Source organism: Sceloporus undulatus, chromosome 1 (assembly GCF_019175285.1).
Source record: "Sceloporus undulatus isolate JIND9_A2432 ecotype Alabama chromosome 1, SceUnd_v1.1, whole genome shotgun sequence".
Taxonomy (NCBI): Eukaryota; Metazoa; Chordata; class Lepidosauria; order Squamata; family Phrynosomatidae; genus Sceloporus; species Sceloporus undulatus.
In genome coordinates this window covers 189,960,737-189,986,254 of record NC_056522.1, presented here as the reverse complement: position 1 = coordinate 189,986,254, position 25,518 = coordinate 189,960,737, and the positions used below count along the sequence as shown (strand labels likewise).

The 25,518-nt window shown below is 41.0% G+C and overlaps 1 protein-coding gene across 1 annotated transcript in view; it reads right to left on the bottom strand.

Moving 5' to 3' along the window:
• Positions 1-22,482, bottom strand: part of ALS2 (alsin Rho guanine nucleotide exchange factor ALS2) — a 74,314-nt gene extending 51,832 nt beyond the window's left edge. The window contains 11 exon segments of the mRNA XM_042458273.1: positions 2,138-2,320; positions 3,134-3,211; positions 4,555-4,651; positions 4,919-5,087; positions 10,190-10,550; positions 13,629-14,378; positions 14,381-14,550; positions 16,241-16,389; positions 17,609-17,696; positions 19,833-19,973; positions 22,384-22,482. Of these exon segments, the coding sequence (XP_042314207.1) occupies positions 2,138-2,320; positions 3,134-3,211; positions 4,555-4,651; positions 4,919-5,087; positions 10,190-10,550; positions 13,629-14,378; positions 14,381-14,550; positions 16,241-16,389; positions 17,609-17,628 (1,977 nt within the window). The 5' untranslated portion in view covers positions 17,629-17,696; positions 19,833-19,973; positions 22,384-22,482.
• Between the last annotated feature and the right edge of the window lie 3,036 nt (positions 22,483-25,518).

The following is a 25,518-nucleotide window of genomic DNA, read 5'->3' as shown; positions in this document are numbered from 1 at the left end:
CGATGCTGGGGGCTCCAAGGTCCACTTAGCCTTCCATCCTTTTGTAGGTCAGTAAAATGAGTACTCAGCTTGTTGAGGGAAATTGGCTTACACATTGTAAACCGCTAAGGGAATGCTATTTCACTGATAAGCAGTATAGAAAAGTACTTGCTATTGCTATTGCTATAAGTACAATATTCATATTTGCCTCGTTGATGTGGTTCAGGAGTTAGAATCTTGGCCTGATAAAACTATGCCTGCACAGTCCTTTCTCATCCCTTCCCTTGGATTTGACATAGTTATGCTGACCTGGTAAATTACTATTTTCTTAAGTCTGTAACTTTGTTCTCTTTCTGTCCCAAACACTTGTGTGATGTCACCTCTTATTTCCCTTAAATCTCAATCCATCTTTACTCCAGTACTTTAGTTTCCATGCCCTATACAAGCCTGTAACTAAACCTAAGTCTACTCATGTAACTGAAATGGCCACCTATTCTTCTAAGCACTGATATAATTTAATTTATGGTACACTTGTATTATATTTTGAAACACAAATCATGGCTTTGGTTCTAAACTATAATCAGTGCAAGTCATGATGTGCTAACTTCTGTTCATCTTCCTTTATAATATAGGTTTAATTTCTGCTATATGATCACTTTTTATCAGATCTTCTTTCTGTCCTTTGCATTCCATGTCTAAGTACTGTACACTTAATGTTTGTTGTCACAAATAAATGGCCTTTTCCTTATATATGTATCTAAAAGAATCCAATTAAATTTTCTTATCTACCCAAAGCACAGAGACCAGAATTGAATGCCCAGTAAAATGCTGGGCATTTTACAAATAATCACTGACAGAACTCTTCATCAGAACTGCAAGAGATATACAGTATTTGACTTGGCCTTCATGTGCATAGCTTGGACAATGGTTAAGAAGAAACTTCCTTTAAACTTGGAAGAACAACAGACGTGACTGTAGCTACTATTTTTGAACCTGACAGGAAGACAAACACCCTAGATAAGCTCTGTGGCAAAAATAGTCTGAAGCAATTATTCCTTTTGAAACTATGGATGAAATGAGGATGTTTGTTGACAGAATCTGAATAATTTGGTGTGACTGGTATGTAAGTGTTTGTAATCCTAAAAAAAACTCAGCCTGATTCTATGAAATAAGCATTCTTCAAAACTATACCAGCAACCAGCAACTTTAGCTTCTTCACCCATTTGTTTAAGCTTAGTGTGACGTCCATAGCTTTGGCTCTAACCCCTTCCTACTTCCAGAATAAGGTCCACACATACGTGAAAGTCAATATAATTATTGTTGTCACCAGTGCATATTTTTGACTCCTCAGTAGCCAGAGTTTAACAGAATAATACAACTGAATATTCACATATCATGGAAGATTTCACATGCCACACTGAGGGGCATCCTCCATGATCTACAGGAGACTATGGAAAAGTGATCCTGGAAGCTAAAAGCAGACCACAGATCCTGTTGTTAACAGACATTGTGTCTCACTACTCAGCAGGGAATTAATGGTTAAAAAAATTGACCAGTAACTGACAACTGATTCAAGCTGAACATGAATGAACTCAAGAAACACTGTTTGCTTGTTTCAAATAAGAAGTTATTTGTTTCCCAAGTCCTTTGCCAACTGGATTTTTCTGCATACAGCAGATGTCAGAAGCCTGCACCACCCACACTCTCCTCAAAAATGTGTATTTAGCTACATTTCTGGGTTCTTGAAACTCCAGGAAGACCTTGCAACAACATCTACATTAAGTTCACAACACTGCTATTGCTTCAGGATCACAGATGAAAGAAACCATAAGAAATCCTAAGGTTCACTGCAACTGGGCTGTTTTTATTACAATGGGACCAAGAGCTTCATGAAGGCCTGCTGTATGATCTCCCTACTGCTTCTGATAAGTATATTTGGGAAGGATAGAGCAGGTAGAGCGGGGAAGACTATTACTGGGGTGAGCCCAGTTTAAAACAGGTTTGAATTCATGTAGTGGATGCTCTCAATGTGAAATGGTCTCTGGAGGAAAAGAGGAGAAAGTCCACACCTTTTAAAGCCCTCTTATTATGTGTTTTAGTGCTAAACCCACTGCGATACTAAGTTTTCCAAAGGCACCAAGAAGAATACAATTCATACCTTATTACAGTTCAGCAACAGCGTTGGACTCTTGAAGCAGCTTTCTTCAGATGAAAAGTCATCTTTTCCTTTTTCTTCTCGACCACTATAATACAATGAGGGTTGAAAATCTTCTCCATCTATCAGAAAGAGTGAATAATCTGGACCTGCTGCTATATTCCAGATGTTGTTGTCACTACACACCTGGAAAACACACCGGTGTAGATATTATAATAAGGATAAAATGAAATAGTTTTCAACAATATAGAGTGGATTTATACAGGCTTTGTGTATGTACTTTCAAGTCACCTGCCAACTTATGGTGACCTATGAATTTCATAGGGTTTTCTTAGGCAAAGGATACTCAGATATGGTTTTGCCAGTTCCTTCCTCTGAAATCCAACCTGCAGCAACTGGTACTTAGCTGGCAGTCTCCCATCTAAGTACTAACCAGGACTGTACTCATCCCATTCCCCATCCCCTCAATTCCCTGCAGGTCTCCTGCATCCATTTTTCAAAACTGGAAATGACCAGATGGCTACCAGAGGTTTCAGGAAAAGTCCAGCCTGTTTTTGTAGCTGGAGAACTTTGCAGTGCTTAAAGCACCAGCCTCCTCTTCAGCTGAGATCCAGAGAAGGAGCATGGGTACCATTCCCTTATTACACTGGGTCATCTAGGCTCCCCAAACTGCAATGTAACTGCAGAGATGATCCCAATGCACTCCCCCATCCCTTTCCTCAGACTGGCACTTGGGAGGCAATGTAAGGACTGTTTCTGGTCTAACAGTATGATCTGGACGGGCAGTAAAAGATTAGAAACAAGATTCCATACCTTGGGGATACAAATGTAGCTATCATAGATAAAATTTGTTGACCACTGCCAGTAGCCATGATACAGAGAAGAAACACTGTCATTTAACATCTACAGAGCTGTGAACCTCAGTTTCAGCATTCATGAAAAGTGATTATGCCAGAGGGAAATTATGTCAAAAATAGAACCAAATCATTACAAAAGTACCTTTGCAAGACGAGGAACTGTGGTTGGTGAACTTAAGTGACCAAGCTGTCCAAAGGTATTACTGCCCCATGAATATACCTGCATAGAAACATCAGTGAAATATGGGTATAAGTCCATTTATCCTTTAAGAGAGGAGTAGTAAACTTTTGACATCTCAAGCTTAGCTCAGAAGCCTATTCATTTATAGGCTGAAGTTGTGTTGCAGGCAGCTTTTCTCCACCACTGCAACAAATGGTTTAAAATTTAAATCAAACTACTGGCAGGGTTGAATTCTGGGGACCTTCTACTGTAAAGAAAGAAAGAAAGAAAGAAAAGAACTGGTCCAGTTCAAATTCCCTTTTTCTCTGTGAGCTGAAAGGTCTCTCTTGTTCTCTCATATACCAGGAAGAGGAAATTAAATGTTTGTTTTTTGTTTAAAATAAACTAGAAATAACTGTGGCTTGTTTAAACTATAGTTACTAAGAGGAGAAACAGGATGAGAAACCCCTCCTTACTCCCCAATACATGGTACCTTCCCCCTCTTTCTTCCCACTCCTCTATTCTTATCAGAATGATGAATCCTCATGCATCTCCTGCTTCTGCCTTATACTATTGTTTTCCTCCCTGCCCCCATCTTATTCTTCATTCCCATCTTCTCCTGCACAGGGGTGGTGAGCCATAGACTTTGGACTGCATCTCCCATAATACCATTGGCCATGCTGGCAGGGGCTTCTGAAATTTGAAGCCCAAAAGTTCTTTGCTTAGCTAGTGCCAAGCTATTTACTACCATTTCCGCCACTCTTCTCCCTTTATCTCTTTATTTCTACTTCCTGTTGCTGTTCATTCATATGTAGAAAAAGAATTAAACCAGTTCTGATGACTGTGGGGACTGACAGCTGGAACCCTACAGGAGAGGATGAGTCAAAATGAAGATCTTGGGATCTGGAATTGCCCACAATCCACCAAACAGTTATCCTTGTTGGTGTTGTTGTCTGCCTTCAAGTTGTTTTTGATGTATGGCGATGCTAAAACGAAACTTTCACTGGGTTTTCTGGGGCTAAGAGTATGTGACCTACCCAAGTTCACAGTAGGTTTCCATGGCTGAGTGGGGAACTGTATGCTGATCCAGAGTCATAGTCCAACACTCCAGCCACTACACCACACTGACTCTATTATCCCTATTTTAGGATAAGCGATCAGCATTCTTCTACTATATTATTTTAGAAGTCTTCAGGGAGGTGTATGTTATTTAAATCTAAGATCAGACATGGACATAGAAAATGTACACACTTCTGGAAACATATATAAATTCTTTTGCCAAAGGCACAATTTTCTTTTGATAAAGTAAAATGTGAAACCAAATTTAGAATCTGAACTAGCCAACAATGTAAGCAAATAAAAACAAGTTCTAGAATTAAAACAGCTACATGTTATCTTCATACCTGTGATTTGGCAGTGAGGGCCAAGGAATGATGGCCACCGGCAGACAACTGTATTACTTCCTTACCATCAAGACTTTTTACACACAATGGTTGCAGCCTGTAAACTCACAAAATGAAATCAAGGTCAACATAAACAAGAGTCTACATAGTGCACAATGTTTCACAGGAATATAGATGGATTTAAGCCATATGAAATATCATTAGCAATACAGATGAAAGGCTGTCAGTCTTGATCACAAGCTTGTTTTATCAGAGATGGGTTTCACAGAATGAAGCATTAAAGATACAGAAAAACCCTATAAACGACCCCCACCCTCTAACAGTGCACAGTGGTAAAGAAGACATTTCTTCTGTGTACTCTCACCTTGGCAAGACATCGCCATGTCCTAGCTGTCCTTCTTTTCCTTTTCCCCAACTCCACACCTCAGTTCGCAGAGATGGGAGAAGTGCATCAGCTTCACCACTATAGGTTGGTGTGAGGGCCACAGTTCTCATTTTGGCTCTTCCTACCTTTCTCAAGAGCCTTGGAGAAACTAAGATGGAAAACAGGAATAAATTCTTAAGAGCTCAGTTCCCATTGTGGACAAAACAAAGAGCAAAAATGAAAACCACTGTAAGAGCATCAGTTATTGTTGTCAAAATGTCATCTGACCAATTTGTAACAAACACAGATTGATTGGTTTATTTTATTAGTACTAAAGAAAAATAAGTGCCAAATTTCCCACTCCTTGCCGAGGAAAGTAGAATCTACCACTCCTTGCCAAAGGAAAGTAGAATCTTTGCTAAATGGCAAGAATCAGTCTTTGATCTGTTTAGCAGACCTTCTGCAATTCCTGCACAACACTACTGCACGACAGAGTTCCCCAGGTACATTCTTGAGACTAAAAGAAAACATTAAGAAACAAAGCAAATATAAGAAGAACCCTTTAAAACTTTGCAAGAACACTGGCCTTCATATGATTAGAAAATAGAGAATGTTACTTTGGGTTTTCCTCCTTCCACTTTCCCTTCCTGCACAAGAGAAATTACTGAGTTAAAAGTGGATCTGACTTGGCAATTCATAATTCAGGGCACTGCATGTGAGTATGTATTTTAATACACTCTGCAAATTAAAACTGCTACATAATTAAGTAATAGAATGAAAACTATGAGAAGACAGATTTCTGGCTGGCTGTCCTTAGACTGCATAGGCCTCAAGAAAAGCAAGCCCACAGATGAGGGAAACTCTTCTTCTGAGAAGACATCACTCTAGTGAGAAGGTGAGAAGATCAAGTACTGCCTGTATCAGGGTGAGGAACCTGTGGTATTCCAGATGGAGCAGGACTACAACACATCTATTTCCACTGGAAATGCTGGCTGCACCTGATGCAAGTTGGAAGTCCAATATCTGGAAGACTGAAGATTTTTCACCACTGGACTATATAAAACAAGCTGCTTAAGGGTTAAATTCATATGCTGTCAAAAACACCATCAAAAAATATGGCAATATTTCTGACTGATTATTATTTTTAACTAAACTATTCCTTTCCTTTATTTGAGAATTTCTGTTGATGGAACTCTTATCCTTGCTCTTTATAAAATGATGTGGTTTCTCTGTCCTCCCAGAACTTCTTCAACCTTCTGAACTTAGAATCCTCACATAGAAGTTCACTCCAACTTCCACACCCCCTTCCCATTCAAAACCCAGATCAACTATTTAGGAGAGGAGCATCACACATTTAAGGGAATGTACTGCACTGCCACAGGAGGTTTGAGTGGGAAAAAGACAAGAGTCTACTGCTTGTCTCGGAGACCTGTTACAGACTGCCAAAAAAAAAAAAAAAAGCTGCTTTGGGTCTCTTTGGAGGTATGCTATTTAAATAGAGTCCACACCAAAGCCACACTCCATTCCTAAGCACTGGAGTGCAGCTTTGGTGCAGCTTCTGGATTCTTAGGATGCATGCATCATTTAAACAGCATACCTCCAAAGAGACCCGAAGCAGCTTTATTTTGGCAGTCTGTAACAGGCCTTAGAAAACGTTGATCACTGCCACAGTCCCACCACTTTTTAAAAAACATACTAATACTCCCCTGCAAATTATATCATAACATTTCAGGATTTTTAATGAGTTATTAACACGTTTGCTACTCACTGTAACAAATGCTTTACAAGTAGGCAGGACAGCGGTCCGACAATTTCAGCAATAGAAATATCACAAGGTGACCAAACTAATAATAAATAATATAATAATAAAATCTTTATTTCTATCCCGCCCTTCCAAGAAGATCAGGGCGGCTTACAACAGTGTGACATGCACACAATACAAAGTTAAAAACACATAACAACAATATACAACTAAAACAGCAATAAAAGCCCCATAGCCCGTCCTCATGGCCACGGAAGAGGAGGGAGGCCCGCAGGATCTTAATCGGGGAATGCCTGTTTAAATAGGAAGGTCTTAAGGTCCTTCCTAAATTGGGCCAGGGTGGTAGATGAGCGGAGCTCGGTGGGCAGCGTATTCCAAAGGGCTGGGGCAGCTGTGGAAAAGGCCCTTCTTGTAGTAGAGGCCAACCTGGCCCCAGGCACCTTCAGCAATTGCTGCCCAGATGTTCTGAGGGTGCGAGGCGGATTGTACGGGGAGAGGCGGTCCTTTAGGTATCCTGGGCCCAAGCCATTTAGGGCTTTATAGGTAATAACCAACTAGAAGAATGTTTGCACAAAGGTATATCAGACAGAAATAGGAGGAAAAGGAGTCAAAGTAAGCAGAGCATCTGCAGGACCTGCCAAACCAGCTATGGGGCCATTCACATTACCTTTTACATCGGTTTTGAAATCGATTCTTGCACATGAAGTTCATATTAGGCCTGATTCTATCACAATCCATGTCGAGGCTTGCACAAGGAAATGCCCCTTACCAGGGTATCCAGATTCGGGCTAAAATCCGTCTTTTCTCAAAAGACCAGGTTTCGCGAAATATGTACTTGCCCTCGATCATGTTTGGGGCAAATTAGGGAGGGATTAGGGTCAGGGGGTGGGCAGAGGTCAGAGCATTCCCTCCCATCATCAGAAGGGGGGGAGGAGGAGGAGGAAAGAGCCGAAAAAAGGGGAATCGCTGGATGCAAAGGGTGAGAGGAGAAAGGGGGAAATCAGGGGTGACTTTTGGGCTGCAGAAGTCTGTCAGAGAGAGGTGGGGGGTGGAGAAAGTGATGAAGGAGAAGGAGGAAGAGGAGGAGGAGAAAGGGGCCGTGGGAGAAGGGAGCCATGGAGGGGTTCCTAAAACGGAGCAGGAGGATGAAGGAGCTGGGGGAAAGAGTGAATGGGCATCCCCGAGGAAGGAAGAGAGTCTGAAGGAAGGAGGAGTAGGATTTCCAGGGGGAATTGGGTTGCAGGGCTATTCTGGGGCATGTAGGGAAATCAGGCTGCTTGTTCTACTTTCATCTTGCTCCTGGATTATTGTCATAGGGAGGTGGGGGGTGGGTGGAGAAAGCTCAAAGGGAGGTGAGGGTCGGAAGGAAGGAGGATTGCCCAGGGAAGTAGGGCTGTGGGTCCAAACTGGGGCATGTAGGGACATCAGCCTCTTTTGACAATTTATGCGCATTATTTTTTGGGTGCTTGCTTGTTCTACTTTCCTGTTGCTCCTGGATTATTATTATTATTATTATTATTATTATTATTATTATTTAGTGTTATATGAGGATGGTACAGGAATGCCTGCACTGCATTTCCATTTCCTCCCATCATCAGAAGGGAGGGGGGAAGAGGAGGAGGAAGAGGAGGAAAGAACCGAAAAAAGGGGAATCACTGGATGCAAAGGGTGACTGGAGAAAGGGGGAAATCAGGGGTGACTTTTGGGCTGCAGAAGGCTGTCAGAGAGAGGTGGGGGTGGAGAAAGTGATGAAGGAGGAGGAGGAAGAGGAGAAAGGGTTCGTGGGAGGAAGGGAGCCATGGAGGGGATCCTAAAATGGAGCAGCAGGAGGAGGAGGATGAAGGAGCTGGGGGAAAGGATCAGTGGGCATCTCCGAGGAAGGAGAGGGTCTGAAGGAAGGAGGAGGATTTCCAGGGTTAATTGGGTTGTGGGGCTGCGCTGGGGCATGTAGGGAAATCAGGCTGCTTCTTCTACTTCCATTGTCAGAGGGAGGTGGGAGGTGGTGGAGAAAGCTCAAAGGAAGGAGAGGGTCAGAAGGAAGGAGGATTGCCCAGGGAAGTAGGGCTGTGGGTCCAAGATGGGGCATGTAGGGAAATCAGCCTCTTTTGACAACTTATGCGCATTATTTTTTGGGTGCTTGCTTGTTCTACTTTCCTCTTGCTCCTGGATTATTATTATTCTTATTATTTGTGTTATATGAGGATGCTACAGGAATGCCTGCGCTGCATTTCCATTTTATTCCCAATGGATTCCATGGGTCTACTTCAGTTGGAACTGACAGGTCACACTCTCTCAGCCTCAGTGGAAGGCAATGGCAAAGCTCCTCTAGTAGGAGGAAAAGGGTCAAGTCAGGTCAGGTCAAAGGCAGGGCACCAACGGAGCTCACATCAGGCACCCCCCCTTTTCATATTTTTTAAAAATTATTTTTGACCAAATATGCACATGATTTTTTTTCTTGAGGCAGATAGAGCAAGGCTAGCAGCTTGTGCAAGGGGTTTCACTGCTCGCTTCAAGCAAAGGGGAAATGTTGCGAATGCAAATGTTACAATCCTACAATGCGAATGTTACATTTTTTGCTCTTGTCAATTGCATCCTTTACTGGTATTTCTGAGGTGAGGAATTTATTATTATTATTATTATTATTATTATATCATCATCATTATTATTTCATGTGTAAGAGGCATTCTGGGGGGCAAGGAGTGGGGGATGCATTAGCTTGCATGGGATTGAAAATGGGGACAGGGGCAGATCTGTCCCAAATGCCCACATATACATGCAACACACAAAAAAGAGGTTTTAAAAAATTGACACTTGGGGCATTTTGTGCATGGCTCTTTAAAAAAAAGGAGGGGGTAGGACACCTCTGATGCCCCTGCAAAAACATCACCATGACGATCACTTGATTGACAGCAGGCACCTTCACAGCAGGCACAGAATGCATTGGATTTAAAATGCTCCTCTTTTTGTAGTGGGCACTTGCTAACGGAGAGATTTGGGGGAGGGGCATACGAATCAGCCCAGTTCCTTCCAGATTTTTTATGCCAGTCTGAATGGGGCCTATGTATAGTCAGCAGGAAAGATATTATATTGAAGGTTTTACGTATAACATTCCCAGTCATCAGATATACAGTTGCCCCTCCATATCAATGGGGGTTTGATTCCCACCCACCCCCTCCCAGAGATATGAAATATCATGGGCTCTCAAGTCCATATAAGTCAATGGATGGTGACATGCAGGCATCTGCATCAATGTGGCTGTATGCACATGCTGCTGTTGACTTATATGGGATAGGGCTACCCATGGATGCTCAAAACCATGGATAGCTAACCCACCAACATGGAGGGCTTACTGTATACTCATTCCACATTTGTATCATTTTTCAGCCCTGTGGACCAAAAGGAATGGATAATTAACACAGGAAAATAGACTAGTGCCCTATCTCATGTGGGGGAGGGAGAATGAATATCTCCAAGGTATGTAACACTGGAACTATCTGTGAGCATCTCACCTTGAGACAGCAAACCAGGTAAGGAAAGTCTTCTAGAGACTCCTTCAGATTCCTCTTCTCGAATATCTACCAAGCTGGAACTCTTTTTCCCTTGCATCGATTCCAGCTTGACCTGCTCCTCTCTGCTATCCTTTAGTCCATCCAGGCCTGAGGAACAACCACTAGATGGGGAAACAGTGTCACCCGGAACTGTGCCATAGAAGTTCATTACCTTCTTCAGAGATAAGGCCCCAGCTTCATACGTGGCAGCTACTCTTACACCAACTGCTGATGCACAGGAGGCTACTAGGCTATTAAGGGCAGATGTACCTGGTCCAGATGGAGTGGGCAGGCAAGCAATGAGATCTTCTTGTTGAGAATGCTAAAAAAAAAAAAACAGGAAAGGAAATCAAAGAATATTATGATGGGCAACTTGGTAATTTTAAAATACTATAAGCAACTTCTAGTTCTGTGTTTGATTTTGAATATTATGATGACAATAAATTGTTACATAAATGTATTTTACATTTTCCAAACTAGAATAAATAATTAATTGTTCAATTAAATTGGCTGTCCTTTGTAACACATACAGCTTGAAAATCTTCAGAAGTTCTATAATACCATTTTTAAAATGCAACATAAGTTCTGGTCTATTAACTCTGCTTGCTCCAACTTTAGATTAACTGTATAAATAAATCCCCATCTATACAAAGTTTGCTGCTGCTGACCTTGGTTACTGTCTCCTCAACAACCCTGGGCCTTATACCAGAATTAAACAAATGACCATTTCTTGATAAGCAACCAGAGACAATTACAAACCAAAGTTACCAATTTTCTGATGGTATACAGTAGCTTCCAACCAGATGATGTTCTACATTGCTTTTCAACCATATTCATTACAACCATTAGCTTATTTGGGACAAAATGTATATCCTAACCTAAGAGTTGGTAAGAGCCAATAATTCAAGCACTACCAACAAGAGGTTTTTTATTTAAAAGGATAGAAAACCATACTATAAAGGTTTCTTTAGAAAAGTATGTGGAATTAGGTCCCCTCAATTTGTGTGTTTAACTGTGGAGCATTTTTCCACAATCTCCAAAGTGTAGCATTATTTAAATGTATCTGTGATGTCTGATGCACCATAATGGTTCTACTTCCTCTACCAACATACTATGTGCACCAATGGCTCACTTGTGACGTCACTGCGGTGCTGCAGAAAGAAGCTGGAAATAACAGGTTCTTTCCCCCCTTTTTATTATTTATTTATTTATTTTATTATAAAAAGATATCTTATTAACAAAGCTTGCTTTCATTCAGCGTGACAAAAGTAACATATACAATCAAAATATAAATCTATTAATTTATAAACTTATTTACAAAGCTCTATAAATACTGGGTTCTTTTTCCTCTGCAGTGACGGTGTGCCGTTTGGGGGCTGCGCCATCCCTGCGGAGCAAAAGCGGGTGCCGGCAGGCCACCATTTCTTGGTCCCAGGCCCAAGATAACTACTAAATTGAGACTGTGTACTTTGGCCACATCAGAAGGCACAACAATGCTATGAAAAGTAGCCATTCTGAAACCCACCATGGAAATGTACCAACCCCCAAAAGCAAGAAAAAAAAGCAGTAATCACATAAGAATATAACAAAACAATGAAAACATTTAAACTTATCCAAAGCCATGTTTTAAAACTTGTCTTGACCACCTCCTGAACAGAGAGAAAGGGGGTTGACTGCACATCTAGAAGGAATATATTCCAAACTTAAATTAAGAAAGTGACACAGGAAAATGTCATTTTCCACATGCCCAAAAAACAAGTCTCTAGAAACAGGGGCATCTTCAAGCACCAAACATCTTATAAGCCTCCCACCAGAAAAGACCCAATGTGAACTTTTAGGGCATCAGATCACCTCACATCCAGCAGTGATCCAGTGAGTCTGCAGGTCATTCATATGCAACTTTGGAACTCTCCCTGAAGCATAACATACAGGATAGCCATAGCTATCTTATAATCTGAAACATCTAGGAATTTTTTAGCAGTTTTACAAGCTTTGACCTTCTGCTGCATCATGGGTACATGTTTGCCGTGAAAGTATTTTTCAAGAGAAATGTTTGAAATTCCTTTTCAAGATTTTTGATTCCAGGAAACAAAGTAAGGGGAATTAGAGATGTTAGATGTAAGTAGGTTTTACTGTGGGAGAGGGAGACAAAGCCTAGTATCTCTGCAGAATAGGCATTTGATTCCAATCTTTCTCCAGAATTAACTGACAAGGAACACTGAGCTTAGTTATCAACTGGAGGCCAAAATTGGGCAGGGCAGGGAGAAGAAGAACTCAGCAAGAACTGGTCTGCCCTCCACATGTCTAATTGCACACATGCAACCCTGGAGCCCTATGAGAAAAAAACGTTGTCCTACACTGGGAATGGTTCAAGACACTGCACTGTAAATAAAGATGAAAGGAACATTCAAATCTCCTTCGCAAAGCAACATTGCGAATGCACCATTATAGGCAGGGTCAGCCTAATTTTATTTGTTACAGTGGAAAGGCCTTCACAATACATGTCAACAGTAGATATCCTAAGTAGACTGCTTTGATACTGCTCTTTTCATTAGATAAAGGTCAAAATTGACACGACTCCTTTTAGTGTATTACAGAAGCAGCCTAAATAACCAAAACTACCATAATTGCAGATATTATTGTTGAATATTTGGATTTCTGTTTGGACCTACATGAGGAAATGATCAAGCTTCTGCTCTCTTAGCCACCAATTATACTGAGCAGAAACTGAGCATGAAAAAATATAATCTGTTTATATATGCTAGTACGTGAAGAAGGCCATTTTAGATACGGGATTTGTGGCAAAGCCTTTTCAGTTGTGGTGCTCTAGTGTTGGAATATAACCTCCAAAAATGTTCGCCCAGCACTGGTTTGGGTAGAGGTGGTGCAGGATAACAAGCTTTTCATTTTGCTCAGGTGTTTTAGAACTTAAGTTTTAAATTTTTAGAACTAGCTTTTAATTCTCTGATGTTTCCCTTTTTATGCTTCATTTCTATCATGATAGGGCAGTGATGGCGAACCTATGGCACACGTGCCAGAGGTGGCACTCAGAGCCCTCTCTGTGGGCACATGCACCATCGTCCCAATACAGAGTTCACTACAGTTTGTCACTAGAAATCCAGAGGGACACGGCACTTTGCGATAAATAAGTGGGTTTTGGTTTGTAGTTTGGGCACTCGGTCTCTAAAAGGTTCTCCATCACTGTGATAGGGTTATACATTTATTTATTTTTAAACGATTACATTAGCGGTATCACTTTTGGCTTACATCCTTAAAGGGAAGGGAATATTTTACATATATCTTCTTCAGAATCATAGCTTTAACATCACATTCTTGACAATTCTGAGAATCTGACACTCTCGATGCACACTGTACAGTACAGCCTAATGAATATGGGTACCTGTTCAGGTTGTGGATCACTTTGCTTCTCCCCGCTGTCATTCAGGGAATGATCTGAAAGATTCACAGGATCTTGGTTCACTGCTGTTTTGTCAGTTACCAAAAGATTTCCTGGACATGAAATGCCACTGTCTTCCTGCCCATCACTGTTTGAAAAAACACTAGCTGCATCATAATCTGTAACCGCAAGTGTCTGGTCTTCTGTAACAGTTTTCTGACAATCCTCATTTTGGCTGCTGATTGTACTCTTCACACCAAGAGTTTCTAGCGAGGAGCAAAAAAGGTGGTTTTCTGATTGGGAGTCAGTCAGAACTACTCCCAAAGGACAGCAGTGGCTATCTGAAATGATGACATGGTCTTCTTTGTCAGTCATGGTAATCAGGAGCTGACTGCAATGATTGCATCTCTCTGGGATGGGTTTTACATCTTGGATGGGGAGGCACTGAACAAGAGCCAGGCTGTGGTAGTCCCCACAAGCAATCTGAAGTACAACTCGCCCTGCCAGGTACTCAACTTTTTGAGGTTTGGTCACTGGGAAAGTGTTGGTTATAAGGCCAAGCTGACAGCCACTTCCCCATGCCCATATCTCCCTGCTTAGTGAAAGAGCCAGAGTGTGTTCCTCTCCACATGCCAGCTGCAAAATCCGTATTGGCAGAAGGTGATTAGTTTCAGAATCTGAAATACTGACTGGTTTTGGTTCTGGCACAGAAGTCTGGTTGGCCACAGCACATTGCCCAGAAGAATTTTCCCCCCCCACATGTACACGACACCATCTTCAGTAACTGCTCCACTGTGAAAGCTGCCAGCTGCCACCATAATAACATGTTGACCACTTAAAATCTTTTCCAAAATGGGACAACTGATATAAGTATCTTCCAGCCCAACCCGCCATGGAAGTTTCCCAAAACTGTAAACCTCACCACCTAAAACAAAGAAAAAATTATTCAGGCCATGTTCAATTCTATCACATTTATTTAAGATGCAAAAGAAAAAACAACAACCACATTAACAGTAAAGTACAAGAGTTTTAGTACAAAAATATAATTTCAAGATGCAACTAATCCGTAACCGGGCAGCTAATGTGCTAGCTATCACTGGCTTAGAATACAAATTTACATGACGGCAAAGCAAGATCCTTCAGCTAGTTGTGGGGATATTCTTTTCTTGGGATTCAAAGACACAGCATCTGTTACATCTGTGGAATTAAGACTCAAGTCTATGAAAGCTAATGCTACCAACTTGTTTCTTTCTCTCAGTTTCAAAGGTGCTACAAGATCTCTTTCCTTAAGAGTTCACAAACAATTGGAGGGGGGGGTGATGTTGCATACCTTCTTTTTATTAATTTTATTTCCATTAAAATATTAAAACATTCATTACATAAACCACATATACAATAATTATCTCAACATTCATTCACTTTTTTTTCTTTTTAATTTTTTAAAAATATTTTTAAATTGTATTAAATTATCTTAACATATATACAAGCAAGTGTTGCATATGGCCCATTCCCCCTCCCCACTCCTGTACGGCTTGATAGAGTTTAGAATCAATACACTATTTACAATTAGTAACTTACATTCAATATATGAGATAAGGATTTGATTACATTGCTGACTTCATTGTATGTATTCCCTTTAACCCTCACAAGCAGGCTTTCCCAACCTAAGTTCCAAGCTTCTACCTTCCCCTTTCCAATATATTTTAATCTTCTATCTCTAATAATATCAAACAGCAAGCTATCTGCCAAATACATATTTACCTTGGTCAAGTTCGAATTTTTAATTTCTATCCTCATACTATCAAAGCTTGTGTTCCTTTTAATACAGTGGTGCCTCGGGTTACGAAATTAATTCGTTCCGCGGCTAATTTCGTAACCTGAAAAACCTTCGTAACCCGAATTGCCATAGGCGCTAATGGGGAAAAAAGCCGCGGCTCTGCCGCGGCTCCATTTAAACAGCGCCGGCGTTTTTTCGTAACCCGAAAAAAACGTTCGTAACCCGAAACAATAAATCCCTATGGGATTTTTTCGTATCCCGAAAAATTCGTAAGCTGGGTAATTCGTATCCCGAGGTACCACTGTATATACTTTACTACTTTCTCCTCATTATTGTTCATTCCCTTTTTCTTCAGAATTAATGTTATACAATTCTCTTTGCTCAAATGAACATCCTTGCCTATAATTTTATTAATCTCTCTTATCATTTCACCCCAAAACTTCCGAACACACGGACAATCCCACCACATATGCAGGTAGAAACTTTTGGACTCACCGCAGTGCCAACATTTAGCTGATACATTTTTATTGAAAAGTGCTAATTGAGAAGGAGTCCTAACATTCATTTACTCTTTTTTTAAACATTCATTCACTCTTAACATTAATAAACCCCTAAACTCCTATCCACCAAGACACTAGACTTTCATATACTTATACCTTTACTTATACCTTTATTTCTTCATTCTCTTTCTCTTTTTCTTTATCTTCCATTCACTCTTTCTTCATTCTACCTCTTTTACATTCTTCTCTTCCTCTTTCATTATTTTGTTTTGGACTAATATTCTATAATCGCTCTACTCTAAATCTATTTGAATTTTCTCCTTTTTATTTGGATTTACCTTCTGATAGAAGCACACCATGGTTTACGCCAAGTGCTGCTTGCAATACTGTCTTTGCACTCCAACCTGGAAGTCTTTCTGGGGCTGGACAAGTGCAACCAGCCTGCCATATATAGGCCAGACCTCTCTCACCTTCTTGGTCTGCAGAACTATTTAGCAAAAGAAATAAAAACATATAAATCCACAACAAGTTAGAGTTTGGACACACCTGACTTAGAATAAACCATATACGCTGGACAAATACTCTATGCTTCATTATTAAGAATGGAAGTGTATTGTATAAATAGTATCTGGAAGGGTGACCAGACCCTTCATATCAGGCATCAGTTCAAGGAAATCTAAGGGCATTATAAGATGACCTCAGCATTGGTCATTACGAGTCTGAAGCATTCAATATGACGATTGTCAGTATTCTTTATTAGCTGTACACAATATGGAAGCTGATGTGAGTAGCATTGTGATAGGAATTGACCAGACTGACTACTGAGTCTTAGGTTCACATAATCTCAGGGCTGTTTCACAACACACAATTACCGCACTATGATTCCATTTTACCTGTCATGGTTTCATTCTATGGAATTCTAGGTTCTGTAGTTAAGTGAGATGCTAGAGCTCCCTGGCTGAGAATTCTAAATGCCCCTCCCTAAACTGCAAATCCCAGGATTCTGTAGAAAGTTGTCATGGAAGTTGAAGCAGAATCATAGCACACCAGCTGTATAGTGTGAAAAGCCCCTCAATCATGAAGCTCACTGGGTCTGCTTTGGCCTTTCACTCATTCTTAGCCTAACACCTATCACACAGAGTTATTTTGTGCTGTGGGATGGCAGACAGAAAGAATAACATTACCCTGAGCTCTTTGAGGAAGAATGAGGTTATTACTATATAATAAAAGTTATTAATACATAACAATAATGGCCCTATGGAAAGCAATTTTTAATGAAGTATTCTTTTAACAAGAACCTTTGAACTTAATTTGGCTACCGTTCTTCTCAACCTGCAACCTTCAAAGAGGAATGGTGCTCTTAACAGCTGTATTGCAGTCGTGACAATTGTTCATTCCACAGCTTAAAATCCTGCGCTAAAATGCATTTCTAAAAGCATACACATTCACAATTTAAATCAGCTTTGCAAATTAATGTACTAGTGTGAAAAATGCTTTTACACATAAAACACTTTCATATATGCACCAAAAATGTAATTGTTTTCACCATATCAAAAGTGTGAAAATACCAACTTTTCCATTTTACAAAAAGCTGCATACCTCCTGTCTCAGAGGCATATGTTCTTTGTGCAGATGAAGAGACATGTACAAGCTGGAATTAAACACTGCACTGGTAGTTTCAAGATGTTTGTAAAACACAGCCTTACCTTTCTTCTTTTGAGTCCATCAGTCAACGAGAATACTCCATCACCAAGTCACTCCTTTCAGAAAGTAAGAGGGCAGTTTTGAAAAGCACTACATTAAAAGCAAAAAAACAAACTTAGTGGCTGCTGCTCATGCAAGATCAGAACTGCTAAAAGGTTCAAACAATGAACCTAAAAAAAAACCACTAACAAAAGGTCAGCAGAGAGACTTGCTCTGCCCACAGATCTCATGAAAGGCCTTTACACTGCTAAAACAACACCATTTTTCAAAATGATATGTTTATGAAATAGCTGGACCTTTTGAACCAGCATCACTCTTATAACTTGCTATCAAAGGACCCAACAAGGGCTGCTCCAAGATGCAGAAAAGAGTTATGTGTATTTGACACTCTCTTTTCTGAGAGAAAACACATTCTTTTAAATACACACCCTCTCTATTTCATGAGAACTCTCATACATAATTTTTCGGAAAAGTAGTTAAAGTGGCTTCTCACTTTTACGTCCATAGGAAAAACTATATTCACAAAGTGAGAAAGAGTACTGTGAAAAGCAATGAAACTGTCAACTCCCTACTATGACATACATAATGAAAGTATTGAAGTATCATCTCTTCCCCACACTAGGGTCTGGTGATCTGAGCAAAAAGATGCCTCTGGGGTGGGGTGGGGCAGGGGAGGCACTCTCTTGCTTTCCCACGAAATAGACACACAGGGCAACCATAAATATATGACACGTCCAAAGGCAATGTGGCTTCCCTGCAATTTAATATATAAGTTTCCTTACTTGTGCAAACAGTAAGGATAAGATGAGTGATGGGAAATCTTTGGCCCTCTAGATGTTTGGCTAGAAATACCTATTAATGCAACACTGTATGGCTAACAGCAACAAATGGTAGGAACTGTTGAAGTCCAAAACATCTCGCTGGCCAAGGGTTCCTAAACCTTATAATGTAAGGGGCAACTCCAATGGCTTTTTTAAAAATGAGGAACTCTTCACTAGTGAGTTTAATCTAGTCATTTTTCATGTATGTATTACCATAAAATGTGAAATAATTTCATTAAAAGTTAAGGCAAGTATCAGGAACTAGTTTGCTGCCATTCTACACTATCACTATCTGTGATTCTGAACACATTCCTAATACTGTATGTAAGTCCTGTTTGAATTTGCTAATATCAACACCATTTCCACAGCTTCACTGCACCCATTTCACACTTAAGCCCAGGAATAAAATGTTTTTTAAAAAGTATCAATGTACCTGTTATAGCGGCCTACATTTTTCATTATAAATCAGCTGATCTGTTGTAAGTATATTTCATATATAGGAGCTAAAATTATGGCTTTCTTTAATAGGAGCAGATTTCACTTTTTACTGCTCTATCTTGGCTTGCTGAAATGTGCCAACATTCTCGAATCCCCAGGTGCTTCTTTGCCTATGTGTTGGACATGTTGGCTGGAATTTTATTAGTAACATATGCCCATGTCCAGAGGCAATATGTATGTCTCTTTTTTGACAGAAAGCATGGTGCTATTCTGTAGCCCTTTGCAAAACATCAAAATTGTCTAAACCTGCAGATGTTACCAGTGGGGAAAAGAGACAACAGAGAGGCAATTATAATAATGTAGCTTTGTAAGGAAAGACTAGGAGGGCACACTCATCTGTGAGTGCACTCCCATTTCGTTTCCTCTCCAACTCAAACTGAGTCCATTTGAATCATCAGCATCAGAATTGCTGAACATCTTGTGTGTTCCTGACTCCTCACAAGTTTGAGATTCTTTTAAACTATCTAGTTTAGGCTACTTCTAAAAAAGACCTGCATAACAGTTTGCTCTAAAGGCTGAAACAGACGGTCTTGAAGGGGCTACTTCAAGCCGCCCCTGAGGAATCCAGGTGGGGGCCACAGCAAACTGCACATTGCGACCCTAATCCAGCCAGCCTCTACCCCAAATAGGAGGGGGAAAACACCCTTTTTCTGCTGGAACTGGCTTTTTGCTGGCTCTGGGGTGAGTGGTATCTAAACATCATGTCCCGAAGCTGGATAGCAACCGGTTGGCATATAAGTGCCGACGCGGCTTCAGTCCAGCTTGGGGGCATGGCACATCTGATGCCATGCCCCCAAGACAGCATAGAGCCAGACTTTCGGGGCCATCTGTTTTGGCCCTAAGTCTCAATGATGTTTATTCTCAGGGAAGTACAGGATTGCAACCTTATGTAATTTTTGAAAGTTACCTGTTTTCTTCTCTCAGCTTTTATATCTCCATCCTTTAACTCATTAGATATTCTTCATCTAGAACCTGGCTTTAATTGTATACTTTGTATGACTCGACATCCTTCATCATGCTGAATGAAATTCTGGGAGTTGTGATTCACCTGCCAATAAGGAGTAGGGTTAAAACTCTATGAATGTGCATGGGGTGATTGGAGGTCTTAGCTAGCTGTTGCCCCCTGCCAGTCTGAAAATTAGCCTGAAATTTAAGAAATTGTCACATTCATTTTAAAGTGACTTATCACTAATAAAACGATGGGATAAAGTCACCTTTAAATTTAAAACCAGGTGTTATCGTACTCAGCTGCGGCTGGGCCAGTGCAACCCATCTGTGCTTATCCAGCGGCTTTTCAAAAATGGCAAGCTCCCATTTTTGAAGAGTCACTGGATACAGGTTGCACTCACCCAGCTGCAGCTGAGTGCGATAACACTTGCTTTTAAATTTAAAGGTGACTATATCCCGTCAGGAACAAGTCACTTTAAAATGAATGTGATAATCTCCTTAGATTTTTCCTTTCTCAATAGTCAGAGTGCATTAAGAGGTTTGGGCCAGTGTTAGATGGGGTGTTGGCAGCCTCAAGAAACTTAGGAAAATCTCCAGAACACTTGAAACAACCCCCCCCCCCATTCTTCATCAGGTATAACTGGTCAAATCACCAAAGCACTAGACACCCAAGGTCTCATATATAACGTGGAAAGAACAGGATATGCTCCTGTGCAACAAAAAAGGAGAGCAGTTCAATATTTCAGCAAACTTTTTAATCAAACTAACAACATACACAAGTGAAATGAAACAATTGGGTCAGGTAAAGCCTTACATAAGTCAACAAAAACATTCTGAACCTTCTAGACTCCATTTGAACGCTTTTTCTCAAAATGCATCCAGGCATTATTCTTTCTTTCACCAGATTCTGCTTTTCCTATGGTTTCCATTTTAGTGGCCAAACATACAAATCTATGCTTTTTTTGAACATGCTGGGGGAACCTGATGATGCAGATTTATCTCTTCTCCCCTCTTCTTAGCTTTGCTATCAGAGGCTTTGTTAAGTGAAGTATGCCAGTCCTTGCTCTTAAGCTCTACACTACTATGGGACCTGAGAACCACGTCAAACAGCCACCTGGCTGCCACTTAAAATGTTTTTCACATCTAATTCAATTACTTATGGAAAATAATTTTTCTCAGGGGAAGCCATGGTAGTCAGTTGCAGCAAAAACAACAGCAAAAAGTCTAGTGGCACATTAAGGATTAACACATTTTATTTGGAATAAGCTTTTGTGGACTGCAACCCAGCAAAAAGTCTCCAAGGACCTATGTGATGTCTCCACTGTCTAGTATGTCTAAAGAAATACTGAGATGTCTGACTTCAAAGGTTGGCTCCAAAACCCAGACAAAAGTGAACTATGGCTGCATCCACACAGAAGAAATAATCCTGTTTGACAATGCTTTAACTGCCACAGCTCAGTGCTATCAAATTCTGAGAATTATAGTTTTGTGAGACCCTTTTCTGACCGAGAGCTCAGGTGTCACAACTAATTACAAATCCCAGGATTTCATAACACTGAGCCATGGCAGTTAATGATGTTAAACTGGATTATTTCAGCAGTGTGGATACAGCCTATAGAAGATAGTTGACTATGGCAGCTAGGGAATTCTGGGAGTAATGTCCAGAAAAGTAATTCTTCCAAGCTCTAATGAGGGCCATATAAACAGCTATTATACTAGTGATTATCAGTAGAACACATAACATAGGTCCAAACTACACTGCAGAAAGAATAGTTTTAGACTGCTTTAACTGCTCTGGCTCACTGCTAGGGAATCCTGGGAATTGTAGTTTGTTGTGGCACCAGAGCTCGCTGACAGAGAAGGCTAAATGTCTCCCAAAATTACAGTTCCCAGAATTCCCTAGCATTGAGCCAGCACAGTTAAAGTGCTCTCAAACTGGATTATTTCTGCAGTTTGGTTTGGACCATTGACAGCACAGAGTTCAGAGATGTAACCATGTTAGTTTGAAATATCAGTATGCAGTACTTCACTCCATGCATCTGAGGAAGTAGTCCAAGACTACAAAAGCTTATGCTACAACCACTTTTGCACAGTTAGTCTCATAGGTACTATAGGATCCCCTTGCATGCCTATATAGTCGCCCCTCCTTTCTTGTGTACTTAAGATCTGTGCTCTTGATTATTCATGGACGGGTGACTTCCGTTATTCTCACCCCATCCTTGAATGTCTGTGAGTACCAATTTTTGCAGGGGGGGTCCGGAAAGGATCCCCTGCGAAAATGGAAGGCTGCCTCTGTAGCAAAGTTGTAATTCCATCCTTTTCATAATGTGGGAGCTGTAACAAAATGGTACAATGTACAACAGTTCTGTTCAAGTTTCCAGCCAACAACATTTGACTAGTCTACTACTTTTCGTTCCAGTCTCCCAAGTCAGTCCATGTTTCATTAGCTCTGAGCATGGTATGCTTTCACTTTAGTATCCCATAAAGATGCTTTTGATAGTTCTGCAAACCTTGGCATTTTCTAATGCTGCCACTGTTTTCCTCTCGAGTGCTGGGAATGTGTGCCACTGCCACTACACAAGGATTTATACTGGAGAACTGAATTCACTGTAATATCACAAACACCAACACAGTTTTTCAGGACTTCTGATTCTACTGCTAAAGTTCCTCCCTGGTCTTTACTGGTGTTCCATCCTCTAAATGAAAGAAAAAATCTTGCCTTTCTAAATACAGTGGTACCCCGGGTTACGAAATTAATTCGTTCCGCGGCACCCTTCGTAACCCAAAATCTTTCGCAACCCGAAAAAGCCATAGGCGCTAGAAGCCGCGATTTCGTGCGAAAAAGCGCCGAAAAGCACCAAAAAATTTTTTCGTAAGCCGAAAAAAAAACGTAACCCGGAACAGTTTTTTCCTATGGAATTTTTTCGTATCCCAGAAATTTCGTAACGCGGTGCTTTCGTATCCCGGGGTACCACTGTATATAATGCCCCTTGGCATCTGACAAAGTCATCTGCTCAATGTGTCTCTCTCTATTTACAAATAGACCATCCCCAAAAGGCTGACCCCACTCCACTTCAGGGACAGAGATATCACTTGCTGTGTGACTAGTGAGAATAAAGCAATAGCAAAATGCAAACTTCATCCCCCAGCCTCAAGGTGAAACAAGGTCCGTTTCAAAAGGCCTTTCACTACTGCCAAACACTGACACTTTGCCAGGCTTTGTTTTTTTCATTTTAAGTAAATAAAAGGTGGGGGCACACACCAGTCAAAGGGTACACCCATATTGCAAAAATAACGTAGTTTGACACTATAACTTCCATGGCTCAGTGCTATGGAATTCTTGGAACTGTAACTACAGCTCCCAGAATTCCATGGCATTGAGCCATGGCAGTTAAAGTGGTGTCAAGCCAGATTATTTCTCCAGCGTAGATGGACCCCCTCAAGTATCAGGCCTTCCCTGACTGAACCCAGTCCCCGTTATGGACTGTCCAAATGACCGCCCCAAGACGTCTTGCCTCTGTTATGACTATTTTAAATGATTTTAATGGTATTTTACAGTGTTTGTTGTTTGTAATTATGTGGATTTGTTTAAGGAAGGGGTGATCATGTAAGCCGCCTTGATCTTGCTGGGATAGAAATAAATTTTATTATTGTTGTTGTTTTATTATTATTGTATTGTTGTTGTTATTCTTTGAAGATGACAATGCCACAGATCTCTTCTCTTCTAGAACATGGCCACATAGCCCAAAAAACCCACAAAAAACTAAGGATGCTGGCCATGAAAGCCTTGTGACCCTGTCATGGGATTTTGCTGCCAAGTTTCTTCAGAGGAGGCTTCCCTGAGGCTGAGAGAGTGGTCCCCAAACTGTGCCCTTTAAGTTGAGATTTTAGACTTCGTCTCCCAGAAGCCTCAGCCATGTTGGCCAATAGTGTTGGATTCTGGGAGTTGAAGTCCAAAACCCTTTAAAGAGCACAGTTTGGGGCCCATTGGTGTACCACTACCCTGGTTCTCTCTGGGGCCTCCTAGGAGCAAGCATTATTTATGAGGGACGCGAGAGAGGCGGGGAGAAGAGAGCAACAGGTAACACTGGGTGTCACTACTTCAGCATTGGGAATTTTGAGGTCAATGGACGTGGGGCCCCTCACTTCAGGACCAAGTTATTAAGGTTTATTTATTTATTGTTTATTAAGGTTGGGGCATGTGTCCTAAAATGTAATGTATACATAGAAAACAAGGTGTTTTGCTTTGTGTTTTTTCTCCCCCTCAGACCAGGACAGAAAAATTTGGCCGTTGTTTACTGTTTAAAACGTGATGACATCATCCCAGAGAGAGACAGAGGACTGGGATGCCAAGGAAAGAAATGGGGCAACACTAGGCTACAGAAGCTGTTCCAACCGACGGGGTTTCAAACCGGCCCCCCCAGGGGCGCGAGCCCAACCGTCTTGACCACGTGACTGAAGTTTATAATACCCCCGCAGTTCAGCTCTCGCGCCCATCTAGGGGCTGCTGCGGGGGGGGGAGGGGGGCGCGAGACGCTAATTGGCAGTTGGAACGCTGGCCGTTCGAACGCCCGCGCTAGTGACGCACACAGCTCCTTCCTTGCTCTTCCCTCCACCTCCCCCTGCTGGGTGCCCCCCCTTCTTCTTCTTTACCTGGTAGCACGCGCTCTCGCTTTAACCGTCAAGATCCCCGCCGGCTTCTAAGGACGCTCAAATCAGCTGATTTACGTAAAGAGAGGGAGGGAGGAGGAGGAGAGGAGGCGGGGCTCCTCACTCTTGGAGGCGGGGCCAACCCACGGAGACGAAAAAGGGAGAGGGAGGGGGGGAGAGCTGTGTGGCTGGCGGCCGCGCGTACGGGACGTCGCGTGGGACAAACTAACGCGAAACGCGTTGTGTGAAGAGAATATTAGACAATAATGAAAATAATAGGTCTTTATAGGAAGAGGGGGCAAAGAGTCAGATGGACAATGACTCTATTGTGGGAGATATAAACTATCTCATGTCCAGTTTATATTTATATAAACTTAAAAGGGAAAAATAATTAATATATTTTTCATATAATATAATATATATATATATATATATATATATAAATTTTATATTCCGCCTTTTTTCCTGAGGGAATCAAGTCGGATTACAACAAAATATAACAATAAAATACCATAAGAATAACAATTCACAATGATAAACAATCTCATATATCCCAACCCTCCCCCAATCATAAAATAATAGTCAAAGAGCAATAAAAATACATCCCAGTGTCCCCTCCCTCCCAAAACAGTACAATGATTCTTGCATATTAATAATAATAATAATAATGTGCCATTTTAAACTATTAAAACAATGAATGACAGAGCTATGGGGTGTTCTGTATAGTAGTCCCAATCAGTAGTAGTAGATTGCTCAGGGAAAGAAAGTGAAGAAAAAGTTCAGAAATAAAATATTAAATGGGTTGAGATGATGGATTAAAACTGTAGAAACAAAAGGGAACTGGAACAGAAATGGTGGTTTGTCAAGTATACGTGATGCAAACTACAATGGTGTCTGCTGGGGTTTGGTTCCAGGACCCCCATGGATCCCAAAATCTGTGGATGGATGATCAAGTCCCATTAAATACATGGTGTCCCTTAAACAAAACGGCAAAA